Below are 13997 nucleotides of genomic sequence, written 5' to 3' on the forward strand. Positions count from 1 at the left end.
GTTGACACAAGATACATTCAGATACAATTGATTCTGTTTCTCCATTTTTCCCTTACCTGATACCCACATTTTATGTGATCTGCCACATGACACAAATGCCACTTCTGGAAATATAGTGGAATCTAGTGGAAGTTTAGCCTCATTTCTGTTTTCAGGGGGGATGCAATCAATTTGCAACCTCGTAAACGTGGGTGGCGCTGTGGGTTAAACCACAGAGCCTAAGGCTTGCCGATCAGAAGGTTGGCGGTTTGAATCCCCAGCTCCTGCCAACCTAGCAGTTCAAAAGCACATCAAAGTGCAAGGAGATAAATAGGTACCGCTACAGCGGGAAGGTAAACGGTGTTTATGAGAAAGGGATAGGATAGAGAAGGAAAGAGTATTTACTGGAGAGAGAAAGAAGGACAGGAATAGAAAAGAATGAGAAAATGTGTGTGTGTGTGTGTGAGAGAGAGAGAGAGAGAGAGAGGGAGGGAGAGAGAGAGGGGGGGGGAGAGAGAGTGTCAACTTGGCTCCACGACCATGGGTGCCTGGGGCCCTGCATTGCCCTGTCATCAAAATCTGTGGCTGTCCAGCCCGTACATTGGGAATCTTGTGGGTGTTCAGGGCCCCAGGGCCCCAGAGAGTTGGTACCTATGGGGTGTGTGGGTGTAGGTAGGTAGGTATTGGGTTCAATTTCCAGCATCTCCAGGCAGGGTGAGAATGTCCCATCTGAAACAATGGACAGCCACTGCCAATCAGAGTAGACAGAGTAGAGAATACTGAGCTCGATGAACCAATGATTGTTGTTCTTGTTTAGTCATTTAGTTGTGTTCGACTCTTCGTGACCCCCTGGACCAGAGCATGCCAGGCGCTCCTGTCTTCCACTGTTTGGTCAGACTCATGTTGCTAGCTGTCCAACCAGTCTTCTCTTCTCATGAGGTGGTCAAAGTTTTGGAGCCTCAGCTTCAGGACCTGTCCTTCCAGTGAGCACTCAGGGCTGATTTCCTTCAGAATGGATAGGTTTGATCTTCTTGCAGTCCATGGGACTCTCAAGAGTCTCCTCCAGCACCATAATTCAAAAGCATCAATTCTTCGGCGATCAGCCTTCTTTATGGTCCAGCTCTCACTTCCATACATCACTACTGGGAAAACCATAGCTTTAACTACACAGACCTTTGTCAGTAAGGTGATGAACCAATGATAGGACTCAGTATAAGGTAACTTCCTCTGTTCCTATATCTTCAGTACCAGGAGAACTGGGATCTTATAATTATTTTTCAGGGAAATGCCATAGCTCAGTAATAGAATAACTGTTTTGAATGCAGAAGATCTTGGGTTCAATCTCCAGCATTTCCAGCTAGGGCTGGTAATGTCCCCTGTCTGTAACCCTCGACAGCATTGCCAATCAGTAAAGAAATTATTGAGCTTGATGAACCAATGGCAACTTTCTCTGTTCACCAATTCTACACAAATGATAACAGGGACACTTTTGCAGACACCCACCCTTCTTTATATATTACAGAAATTCTTCTGCCTGCTGTATTCATTCACTTTGCCAAAGCCTGCCTCACCCAGGCTCCTAAAGCAAAAGGTAGCTAATGTAGTGATCAGAGAGGTTTTTGAAATAAAGGGAAAGAAAGCTTAAGAAACATTTAATGCAACATATAATCTCTCTACAAATCTAGTTGTGCTTATATAATCACTGAGGTGCTCAGTCAGCAGCATTTACTCCATTGAGAAGTGGTTACAGGAGAGGAGGGAAGACGTATCAGTGCATAGTAACCACATTATGCCAAAAAGGATAACTAGCAACTCTTCCCTGGGGACATAGTGGTCAGGGTGAGTATGTTCTGCCTCCACACTCAGAGGGAGTAGCTTCTGAATACCAGTTGCTGAAAGCCAAAGAAAAGGGTAGAGTGTTCTTGAGTTCGGGTCTTGCTTGAGCTCTTCTCAGAGGCATCTAGTTGACCACTGTGAGAACAGGATGCTAAACTCTCTGGGCCATTGGCCTGATCCAGCAGGCTCTTCTTCTGTTCTTCTATTTGGCTCCAAATATTTAAGGGACCCCCTCGGGTAGTTAAGATCAGAAGAGGTGGCCCTATGGATATTTCCAACACCCTCAGAAGATCAGGTTGTTGCAGCCTGGGAGACGGCCTTCTCTGTGGCATCCCCTAAGAGATGCATCTGGCAACTTCACTTTTGGTGAATGCTGAATATGTCCCACTGGCATTTCACATCTGAAATGTTTGTTTTCAGGATGCACTTGATGCCTGTGTGTCTACCATTTGTTTTAACTGTTAGGGCATGGGTCGGCAAACTAAGGCCTGGGGGCCAGATCTGGCCCAATTGCCTTCTCAATCGGGGTCATGGACAGTCCCGAAATCAGTGTGTTTTTACGTGAGTAGAATGTGTCCTTTTATTTAAAATGCATCTCTGGGCTATTTGTGGGGCATAAGAATTTGTTCTTTTTTTCTCCCCCCCCCCAAAAAAAATATATAGTGCAGCTCCCCACAAGGTCTGAGGGACAGTGGACTGAAAAAGTTTGCTGACCTGCTGACCTCTGAGTTTAGGGGTACCAGGTGAAATGGTTATAGCACACCCTGGGACTCCAGCTGGGTCTCCAGTTGTTTTTGGACTATAACTCCCTTCATCCCTAGTTAGCAGGACCAGTGGTCAGGGATGATGGAAACTGTAGTCCAAAAACAGCTGGTGACCCAAGTTTGGGAATCCTGGAACTAGATGATCAACAGGGTCCCTTCCAACTCTATGATTCTACGCTCTGTTTTGTTTTGTGTTTTTTTTAAAAAAAATCAATTAATTTTTAATTGTTTAAAAATGACCCCCCCCCCCAATGTTTATAGCTGTTCTTGTTTTATCTGCAAGCTGCCTTAAGTCCCCGTCAGGGAAAAAGTTGAGGTAAAAAATAAATACATAAATACATAATAAAATAAGTGAATTCTTTTTTATGAATCCTGATGAACCAGGCTGGTCAAAGTTCCATCTTTTCCAGCCCTGTTCTCAGATCTGATCAACCAGCTCCCCTTCTGTGAAGTCTACAAGCAGAACAACTTCCATCTTCATAGTTCCATCTTGAGAGAGGAAGAGAAACTTTTCTTTACCACGTCATGCATGATTTTTATAAACTTCTACCATGCTGCCTTTTGCTTGCCTTTTCTCTAAGCAAAACAGCCCAAATGCTGTCTAAAGTCGACTTAATTTAGAGCTTTCAGCTCTAGTTCTGGTGGTCCCTACGGTATGAGGTTTATCCCAGTTGGCCTAGGTGGGGCTCTAAACAACATCGTTACACAACAGAGATCTAGTTCTCCATCAATGAAAGGAAGATGTTGAAAAACACCCAGATCACCTGCCTCATCTCTCAGGGTGAAGCCGATGGATGCACACGCCTTTTCCAGCTGCTATGCCTTTCGGCATGAATCAGCTGGTGATTACAGCTTCATCTGAACAAAGGGATGCAAATATTTAAAAAGAAAGAAAGAAGACAGGAGGACATGCCATGACCCAATTAAATCCAATTCCATTTTGGAACACTCAGTCTCCACCCTTCCGCCAAGAATTGGGTGTTGGGACGTCTCTGTCCACAAAAGCCCTACAAAGCAAGTCAGGTTGAAAGAGGTTGACCCATCACCACCCTGTTAGCATTAGGGCCTTGTTTATTTGTAAGCCCTTTGGCCTGATCCAGCAGAGCTTTTTAAATTTCTAAAGTCCGGCACGGTTTCAGCATTTCCTACTTATCAACAACAGAAGAAAGGTACCAGTAGTAACAACTTTATTGCGGCCCTGAAATCAGGGAAATGACTGACACGGGACACAGGTATTGGGTGAAATCAAGCCAATGTTGGCAAGTTACATTAACGGAATATGCTGAAGTGGCAAAACTGACAATGAAACTAAGAGGAAGAGACAACAACAAATATGAGGAATAATGGAAGATGTTTATTGCATATATTTATTTTTATTTATTTACTAGCTGACCCGGCCACACATTGCTGCATAGCTGCCAAGTTATCCCTTTTTTTAAGGGATTTTCCCTTATGCTGAATAGGCTTCCTCGCGAGAAAAGGGAAAACTTGGCAGCTATGCATTGCTGTGGTTCTTTCGTGTGATTCCCCCACCCCACCCTGTCACGATCCATGACGTATCCTGCCCCTCCTCCCTCCACCCCGGCTCATCCCTGTGTTTCCGTAGGATACCCTTCCCTCTGTTGTCCCTGGGGAGTGTTGGCCCCTCCCCCCTGTATCTCCATACCTTGGCCCCCACCCTCGAAAAGGAACGGTTAGGTTCTGGGTTCTATTTCCCAGCATGCACTTTTGTCTGAACCCTCTGTTGTTCCTGGGAAGTGTTGGCCCCTACCCCTGGTATCTTCTTACATTGGCCCCCACCCATAGCTGCCGAGTCTCCCGTATTCCCCGGGAAACCTCCATTTTTCCAGCTGTTCCCAGCCGGAAAAAACGGATTTTTTTTGTTTTTCCCCGGTTTATTGTGGCGCGGTGGCCATTTTGGAACTGGGCAGAGCCTGCTCAGAAGCAACTTTTGATGCTGCTTTGCCCAGTTCCAAAATGGCAGCAGCACGACTTCTGGTGCGGCGGCCATTTTGGAATAGGGCAGAGCAGCATCAAAAGTAGCTTTTGAGCATGCTCCGCCCAGTTCCAAAATGGCAGCAGCGCTACTTCCGGTCCAGTCCCTTATTTCTCAGGCCTGAACTCGGCAGCTATGTTTGGAGAAGAAACTGTCAGTTTCTGGGTTCCAATTCCCAGTATTTACTTTTGTGTGAGCCCTCTGTTGTCCCCTCCCCCCTGTATCTCCATACATTGGCCCCTGTGCACGCATTGTGAACATTTCTATATATTTAGATTAAGGATCGGGGGTGATGATGCGCCCTGGGACCCAGAGAACTACTTTTAAAATCCTGACCAGGGCGGGGGGTCAAATAGCAAAGCCCCACAGCCCTGTAGCAACAGACAGGCCCAGACAGAAGGAGGGGGATCATATGGGCCACTTGGTGCGGGCCTCCGAATCCAAAGGGGGCCTCGGTCAGCATATTCACAATCAGTAAAATGAAAAAAGTAACAAAAGGGTTAAAAACAGGGTCACATTATCTACCTGGCCCTGGCCCCCTGCAAGGGCCTGACAACAGAAGGTGCGTTCTGAAGCAACCGAGTTGTTCAGTTCCATAAAAAACCCAGGAAGTGGCAAGGGGAAGGTAGGGGATTGTAAATCGAGGGGGTTGGAATTGGGCACTGCAAATATCTGAGGACTTAAACTGGGGAGAGAAAGTGCATGGTTGTTGTTTTTTAAAAAAAAGACGCAGAGGGTTGCATTCAGTCGTAGTATATGTGAAATGGAGAGTAATAGCCCCCCCTTCAGATCATAGCTGCCAAGTTTTCCCTTTTCTCGCGAGGAAGCCTATTCAGCATAAGGGAAAATCCCTTAAAAAAAGGGATAACTTGGCAGCTATGCTTCAGATCCCCCTGAGCCTCAGAGTCCCCCTGAGTCGAGGCGAGATACTGTGGAGAGGGCAGGTTTCATCCCTGTGCCCCCCCCCCTGTTCTGACCCATTACGTATCCCTGCCCTCTATTCGCCCCCCCCTCTACTTGGCCTAATCTGGAAAGCGGCCTAGTCTGCAAAGCCAAGGTGAGATATTGTGGAGAGGGCAGGTTTCATCCCTGTGTCTCCCCCCCACACCCTGTTCTGACCCATTACGTATCCCTGCCTTCTATTCATTGGACCTTGTTGCTGGAAAAGGCCTGTTTTCAGCTGAAACAAAATAAAAATATTCCTTCCAGCAGCACCTTAAAGACCAACTAAGGTGCTGCTCATAGCTGCCAAGTTATCCCTTTTTTTAAGGGATTTTCCCTTATGCTGAATAGGCTTCCTCGCGAGAAAAGGGAAAACTTGGCAGCTATGGTGCTGCTGGAAGGAATATTTTTATTTTGTTTTGACTACGTCAGACGTTGTGACTAATCCCTTTGACTGGCCCCATGTGTCCCGATCCATGATCTATTCTGTTTGTGTGTTCCCCCTCTCCGTGACCGGCGTATCTCATGACGTTTTGAAGGATGTTATTTATTTTTGTCTTGTGGTTATTTGGTGGGGTTTTTTTTGGGGGGGGGGGTAGTGTTGCTAAATTGTAAAGTAAAAACCCCTTTCCGTGCAGGGGCCTACATAAATCAAAGGCTGTGCTGCGGCCTGTGCCACCCCCCCCCCCAGGCAGGCCCCAACCTCCACTTGGCAATGTTGGTTTTTTGGGGGGGTTGGGGGGGTAGTGGTGCTAAATTGTAAAGTAAAAACCCCTTTCCGTGCAGGGGCCTACATAAATCAAAGGCTGTGCTGCGGCCTGTGCCACCACCACCCCCCCAGGCAGGCCCCAACCTCCACTTGGCAATGTTGGTTTTTTTGGGGGGTTGGGGGGGTAGTGGTGCTAAATTGTAAAGTAAAAACCCCTTTCCGTGCAGGGGCCTACATAAATCAAAGGCTGTGCTGCGGCCTGTGCCACCACCACCCCCCCAGGCAGGCCCCAACCTCCACTTGGCAATGTTGGTTTTTTGGGGGGGTTGGGGGGGTAGTGGTGCTAAATTGTAAAGTAAAAACCCCTTTCCGTGCAGGGGCCTACATAAATCAAAGGCTGTGCTGCGGCCTTTGCCACCCCCCCACCCCCCGGCAGGCCCCAACCTCCACTTGGCAATGTTGGTATTTTGGTGGGTTTTTTTTGGGGGGGGGGTAGTGGTGCTAAATGGTAAAGTAAAAACCCCTTGTCGTGTGTTGTTGTGGGTTATTTCCCCCCCCCCCGGGCCTAGTGGAGGCCTGGCAGCCTGACAGGAGCCTAGGGGTGATAATGGCCGCCTTCGTGGATCCAGTTGCTTGGTTGATGATGATGTCATTTGGTTTGTGGGTGTGGCTTAGATTTCACAGAAGGGGAGGGGTTGAAGGAGGGTACTACGCCACTTGAGGGCGCTGTTTGACTTGGTGGAAAAGCAGGTCTGTACCTGGGCAGGTGTGCGATTTGAGGGATTTTTGCCCCCAACAACGCTCTAGGAGTGGCCTGGATCGTTGTGTCAAAATTTCAGGACGATCGGTCAAGTGGTTACGGAGAAAAGTGGCAATGACCGCTTCCCCAACATAAAGGGGAGGCGCATTTTGCGCAGTCGCGTGCAGCCCCCTTGGGAACCCTAGGGCAGACCTATGAGTTTGGAGGCTGGCACTGCCTACCTGAGGCTGGAGGCTGGAGGCACCGCCCACTCCATCAGCCGACCAATCCGGCCGAAGGGGGAGTGCCAGGGGGATTGGCCAGGTAGGATCAGGTAGGCTTACCTGCACGCAAAGAAGAGGAGCCATTCTTGGGAAGCAGCCGACGGATTCAGAGCTTTAGAGCTTTGAGCTGTTCAGAGCTTTGAGCCTTTGGGAGCCTCGCTGGATTCCACAGGTTGAGGTAGGCCCGAGGCCTTGCTTAGGCCCATTTAAAATAATATTTTGTTCCCTCCCCCCCCCCACTTGTTTATATGGCCCATCGGCCCTAAGGGAGGAGGCTGGAGAGTTTTTAGGGCCCCCTCGCTGTCTCCTGGGCACCCACCCCGCATGCTATCTTGGGCCTACCGGCTCCGGGGGGTGGAAGGCGCCCCAGGAAGTTCCTGCCACTTCCCAGGCCTTTATGGCCTTCTCTGAGGCCTTGTACGGCCTTCCTCCGCCTCCGCGCGGCCTCCCCCCCCTCCCGTGATACCTGGGACCGTCGGGGGCACCCCGGTCGCGCTGGCGGCCCCCGGCGGTGTGGGGGGAGGGGCGCCGCCGTGCTGGAGGGCCTTGCCACCCCCCCACGAGTTCCCTGCGACTCCGGCTCCTGCTGGGTCGCGTGGGGGGGCGCAGCCATCGCGTCCGCCCTGCCACCCCCCCCAGGAGTGGTTCACGGCGGTGGAGGGCCTCGGAAGCCTCCCGCCGCTTCCTGGCGACCCCGGCTGCTGCCGGGTTGCGTGGGGGGGGCGCCGCCGCTTCGGGCGGCTTTACCGCCCCCCCCCCCGAGCCTTTTGCCGTTTCGCCGATGAGGCCCAGAGGCCTCCCGCCAGCCTCATGGCGGCCCCGGCCCTGCTGGGCCGCATGGGGGGGCGCCGCCATTGCGGGCGGCCTTGCCACCCCCCCTTGAAGCTTTCCGCAGCGGCAGGGGCCTGGGTAGCCTCCCGCCGCCTCCTAGCGACTCCTGGGTCGCGTGGGGGGGGGCGCGGCCGCTCCAGGCGGCTTTCCCGTCCTCCCCCCTGAGCCTTTGGTTTCGGCGGTGAGGCCCTGAAGCCTCCCGCCAGTCCATGGTGGCCCCGGCCTTGCCGGGCCGCATGGGGGGCGCCGCCATTGCAGGCGGCCTTGCCACCCCCCCCGGGAGCTGTTTCTCAGCAGTGGGGCCTTGGGAGCCTCCTGCCACCTCCAGGCGACTCCGGCTGCTGCTGGGTCGCGTGGGGGGGCCGCCGCCGCACTGGGCGGTTTTTACCACCCCCCAATAGCCTTTTCTGCTTCGGCTGCAAGGCCTCAGAGGTCTCCTGCCAGTTCATGGCGGCCCCTGCCTTAGCCGGGCCGCTTGGGGGGGAAGGGAGAGCCGGGATCGAGCATGGCGCTAACCGTGACAAGGTTGCAGGTCTGCTTCCATACGGGGCAGCTGCATATTCATCCTTGCAATGCGGGGGGGGGGGGGCTGGACTAGATGATCCTGGGCCCCTTCCAACTCTACCATTTTCACCAGGCACCTTGGCGGTGGCCATCTTGGGGGTGGCCGCATGGCGGCGGCCATCTTGGGGGTGGCCGCCTGGCGGCAGCCATCTTGGGAGCACCCGCACAGCAGCAGCTGGTCGAATGGCGTCATCCCGGTGTTGGACACTAGTTCACGCATGCCCACATGCGCACATTGGCTTACACGTATGATTAACCCTTGCATTATTTGTCTTTTGCAGCTTTGGTAGCTTTGCTTGTTGCGACTCAGTTCTTGCTTTCTTACCCTGTCTAATCTAATTTGCGTCGATCAATTTCACTACCCTACTCCACCTGCTAGCTGATTGTGATACCACTCGGTGCCTATAGCCTACATCATGCCCCCCAAGCGGCAAGTCTCCCCACCCGTCACCAGAAGGGGCACCGTGAGGCATGACCCCCGCAAGCCGGTAAAGGCTCAGGCTGCCGCCAAAAGCAAAGGGCGCAAGGCGGGGAAAGTACGTAACAAGCCTCCCAGTGCCCCTAAGGGCAAGAAAGCCGCTGGGGGCAAAAAGGCGGCCGCCAAAACAACCCACAGGGAGAGCCCCTCCCCCTCACGTTCCTCACGTGGGGGCAGTAATTCCAGATCAGTGCGTGAGGACAGCCAGGAGCGGACCATCGCCCGGCTCAGAAGGCGCCTCCGTAGATACGAGTCGCGGGGGAGTTCGGTGTCACCCTACCGTAGCAAGGGAAGCTACAGCAGTGGTTCACCTGACCGCCGAGCCCGTAAGGACCGATCGGTTTCATCCTCCAGACGTAGAGGTAGGTCCCCCTGCCGTAGTTCCTTCGATAGGTGGGGGAGTGACAAGAGCCCCGAGTCGCGCAGTTCATGCCACCACGAATCGCACAGAACATGTCGCCACGGATCACACGGGACATGCCACCACGAGAGTCGCCGGCATGGATGCAGGAGAAGGGGACGCAAGTGCAAGAGGGATTCCTCTGGATCTTCCACATCCTCAGGTAGGTCCAGTTCTTGTGACAGTGGGCATGGGCGGCGCATCAAAGGTTATTGGGTCACAGGCCCACATTCCCCGGGGCTACCACATTGGGTTTGGCGCCGCCGCAATCGGAGGCACAGGGGTGAACATGGTGCCATTGCCCCATGCGGGGAGGAGGGCATTGACTCCGCTGGTAATATCAGAGAGTCCAACTTTGAGCGTACGGATGACCCCCCTGGAATACGCCTCAATTCGAAGCTCAGGGAGAAGATTCTCAATGGGGAGTTTGTAGACCTCTTCTCCCTGCTGTCCCCGGCCTCTAGTACCAGCCAGAAGTTTAAATCATCCGAGCAGCGGAAAAGGGATAAAAAGGTGTCCATTGAGCGTACCTTCCGCAACTGGCTCACAGGATTTGCCACATATGCGGGGATAGTTTCAGCTGCTTACCCAGATAGGGCCTGGCACCTCTACAATTACCTGCTCATCATCCTAACAGCGGAAGCCAAAGCAGGTGAGAAGGCGGCGCTCGCCTATGATCATTCTTTCAGGGAGCGCGCAGCCCAGGACCCCACCTTCAGATGGGACGTCCAGGAAAGCAAGGCGTGGTCGGAGCTTGTCGCCCCATATTTTGAGAGACAGCCAGGGTTCGATAGGCAGCAGAAGCAGGCCCCTAAGACATCAAAAAGAACCTGCTGGGAATATAATAATGGGGCCTGCTTCAGGGAGAAATGCCGTTACGCTCATGAATGCGAGCGCTGTGCGGGTTCCCACCCCATCAGCAAATGCTACAGAGGGAAGCGGCCTTTTCGTGGCCCACGGGGCTTGGGTTCCGGCGCGTCCCAGGCGGGACATGGGGCCGGAGCACCCTCTGGTGCCTCTGGATCACAGCCAGCAAAGGGCTCTTCCCGGAAATAACCACCTCCTTTCCCTAGCCCCCTCCCCCATTTCTCTCCCAGCCATGTTGCCATTCCTGCGTGTTTATCCCAACAGAGAGGCAGCAGTATACATCGAGGAGGGCTTTAGAGATGGCTTCAGGATACCTGTGCAGGGCACACCCTCCTGCTCAGTTGCACCCAACCAGAAATCAGTACGCGAGATGCCACATATCGCAGAAAGAAAAATCAGCAAGGAACGCCTGCTGGGCCGGGTGGCGGGACCATTCACCGAGCCTCCATTGCCTGACCTCATAGTATCACCTCTGGGCATCGTCCCCAAGAAGGTGCCGGGCGAGTTCCGCTTGATACATAACTTATCCTACCCAAAGGGAGGCTCGGTGAATGATGCCATTCCACGTGAGCAATGTTCGGTGCATTACGCGTCCCTCGACCATGCTATCAAGCTGGTGAGGGAATGCGGCCCAGGCGCCCTCATGGCAAAATGCGACATTGAGTCGGCTTTCCGACTGCTCCCAGTGCACCCACACGATTTCAGGTTCTTAGGTTTCAAATTCCAGGACAATTGGTACTTTGACAAAGCCATGCCCATGGGCTGCTCCATAGCATGTGCAGCTTTTGAAACATTTAGCACCTTCGTGGAATGGGCCATGAAACAGAGGTCAGGTTCACATTACATCTCGCATTATTTGGATGATTACTTCCTCGTCCGCCCTGCAGGGTCGGACGCATGCGCCAGAGCGCTGGCCTGCTTCGAACAGCTGGCAGCCGAGTTCGGCATCCCTCTAGCAGCCGACAAGACGGAGGGCCCAACCACGGTCATATCATATCTAGGCATCGAATTAGACTCCATCAGCCAAACTTCCCGATTGCCGCAGGCCAAGCTGCAGATATTAAGGGAAATGATTAGTGGTATGCTTCTCAAAGAAAAGACAACAGTCAGGGAGGTACAGGTACTCCTAGGGCACCTCAATTTCGCATGCAGGGTCATCGCACCTGGCCGTGCCTTCTGTGCGCGTCTTAATCGTCTTCTGGCAGGTGGCAGGGCCCGCCACCACCACATCAGGCTCACCAAAGTTATAAAGGAGAACCTAAACACATGGTTGGCCTTCCTCAAATCTTATAACGGGGTGTCCTTCTGGCAATCCTGGCTGCAGCCAAAGGAGGAGTTCCAGATACATTCGGACGCATCAGGTCGCTGTGGTTTTGGTGTCTACTTCAGAGGCCACTGGTGTGCACAACCATGGCCAGCATCGTGGCATGCAGCGGGGGTCACGCGTGACCTAACATTTCTTGAGTTCTTTCCAGTTCTAGTAGCTCTGCGCATATGGGGGTCCCACCTCAAGGACACCAGGGTCTGCTTCTGGTCAGACAACCAGGCTGTGGTTCGGATCATCGCAAAGCAGTCCGCGAAATCAGACAGGGTGATTCGTATACTGCATCTCTTCGTGCTGGAATGCCTCAGAGGTAACATCTCATTTTCAGCCAGGTTTATTCCAGGCCTTAATAATGAAATTGCGGATGCCTTGTCTCGTTTTCAGATGGAGCGCTTCCGAGAACTAGCGCCCGAGGCCGATCAGCTCCCAGAGACATTTCCGGAGGAGCTGTGGAAGGTTGGAGAGCCGAAGTGATGTCAGGGATACTGAGTGCCCTTGCTCCATCAACGCTGCGGTCCTATACCAGAGCCTGGTCACAGTTTGAGCAGTTCAGAGCTAAGTGTGATCCGCGACTCAGTCACGCGCCCAGGGAGTCGGAGGTTTTAAAATACTTAGTGCACCTTAAAAGGGGAGGCATGGCCATCAAAACAATTCGGATCCACAAGGCTGCGATCTCCTATTTCTGTAACTGCTCGCAGCACCCAGATCCATCCGACACTTTCCGAGTTAAAAAGCTGATTGCAGGATGGCACCGCACACACCCTCCCAGTCCGGATAAGAGAAGGCCAATCACTTTAGAGACCCTCAGTCAGATCTGGGACGTGCTCCCTCGTATATGCTGGTCCAAGCACGAGGTTAGGCTTTTCAGGGCAGCCTTCTCCCTGGCATATTTTGGTGCCCTCAGGCTGGGGGAATGCATCTGCGACACAAAATCAACCCAACTCAGGGGGCTGACCATGAAGGACGTCAGCTTAGATGATCACAGGGTGCTCGTTAGAATAAGGGCCTCTAAGACCGACCAGCTGGGAAAAGGTGCCACCCTTACCCTGACACGCTCCACAGAAGGTGGGCCCTGTCCGGTATCGGACATAAAGAGATTTATCAAAGTGCGCCCGCACGGGCCAGGCCCCCTGTTAATACACTCCACAGGCCGCCCCCTGACACGCACGCAGTTCACAGCAGTCCTGCGGAAGGCCATCCAGGCCTGCGGGGGCGACCCTGCCCACTACTCCGGTCATTCCTTCCGCATAGGGGCAGCCACTACAGCGGCGGCAAGTGGGCTTCCCCCAGAGCGCATAAAGGCATTGGGCCGCTGGCGCTCAGCAGCATTTAAGGGGTATATCCGGTAAAAGCAATGGGTTCTGACAGCTTCTGTGTGATGATTTATTTCAGGTACACACCCCAAGCGCATCTGGATCTTTGGGCATAGCATTGTATACTGGGCAGCGGTCCATGCCTCCTCGGTTCTAGCCGATGAACACCTGGGCCTTCAACCGAAGATCAGCCTCACTTGGTTTGGTCACCGCGGAATGTGCTGGGATGCGCTCATGCCCTGGCTGCGTCACGAACTCTCACTCCGCCAACCACCAGACGCGCTGGTCATCCACCTTGGCGAGAATGACCTGGTTGCGCGCAAGAGCATCGTCTTGATAAAAGCGGCAATTTCAGACCTGGAATGCCTGCAGGCAGCGTACCCTAGCGTTACCATATTCTGGTCAGAACTCCTCCCACGCCTACAATGGCGCAACAACACCACCCATATCAGACTTAACTACACTGTTGAAAAAATCAATAGGGCACTGCGTGCAGCACTCACGCGCATTGGAGGCCAAGTGGTGAAGCATCCCAGCATCAAAATTTACAGGAAGGAACTGTTCAGGCATGACGGCGTTCACCTCACAGCCACAGGTTGCGACCTCTGGCTGAGCGACATCAGACACAGCCTCCTGGAATGGCTGGCGGTTTCTGGGGCGGTTCAGGTGTAGGTAGTCTTGGCGGCGAGACCCCAATTTGAGGTCTCGGGTGGTGGATGCAGGCCTTGGGCGGAATCCTTTAGTCATTTACATAAAGGGGAGGGGCGTGGGGGCGGTGACCCCCCGCCCTATGGCGGCGGCGATAACAGGGTTCCCGTAATCGGGCATCAAGGGGGGGGCATTTGGCGATGCCACTTGGCTGGTTATTGCCCTCCCCTTCCAGCGGCGGCGATCGGGGGGGGGGGGCTATCTGCTTGAACATATGTTCTCCAGAGTTAGCCCAACCCCCACTCATGCTGGACAACCCTGAA

At 53.2% G+C, this 13997-nt stretch overlaps 1 protein-coding gene across 1 annotated transcript; it reads left to right on the top strand.

The window, feature by feature from the left end:
• Positions 1 to 8883: 8883 nt before the first annotated feature.
• On the top strand, positions 8884 to 13247 carry LOC148683183 (uncharacterized). The gene is made up of 2 exons (XM_088659273.1): positions 8884 to 9685; positions 12098 to 13247. The coding sequence occupies exons 1-2, from the start codon at positions 9061 to 9063 to the stop codon at positions 13060 to 13062; spliced, it is 1590 nt and encodes a 529-aa protein (XP_088515399.1). The 5' UTR covers positions 8884 to 9060; the 3' UTR covers positions 13063 to 13247.
• The last annotated feature ends 750 nt before the right edge of the window (positions 13248 to 13997 follow it).

This window comes from Zootoca vivipara, chromosome 16, assembly GCF_965207765.1.
Source record: "Zootoca vivipara chromosome 16, rZooViv2.hap1.1, whole genome shotgun sequence".
Taxonomy (NCBI): domain Eukaryota; kingdom Metazoa; phylum Chordata; class Lepidosauria; order Squamata; family Lacertidae; genus Zootoca; species Zootoca vivipara.

Bases quoted from the DNA above. Each gene is read 5' to 3' on its own strand.
- LOC148683183 (XM_088659273.1), top strand. From the start codon at position 9,061: ATGCCCCCCAAGCGGCAAGTCTCCCCACCCGTCACCAGAAGGGGCACC. The intron at 9,686-12,097 runs GTAGGTCCAGTT...TCTCGTTTTCAG, and splicing joins TGGATCTTCCACATCCTCAG to ATGGAGCGCTTCCGAGAACT.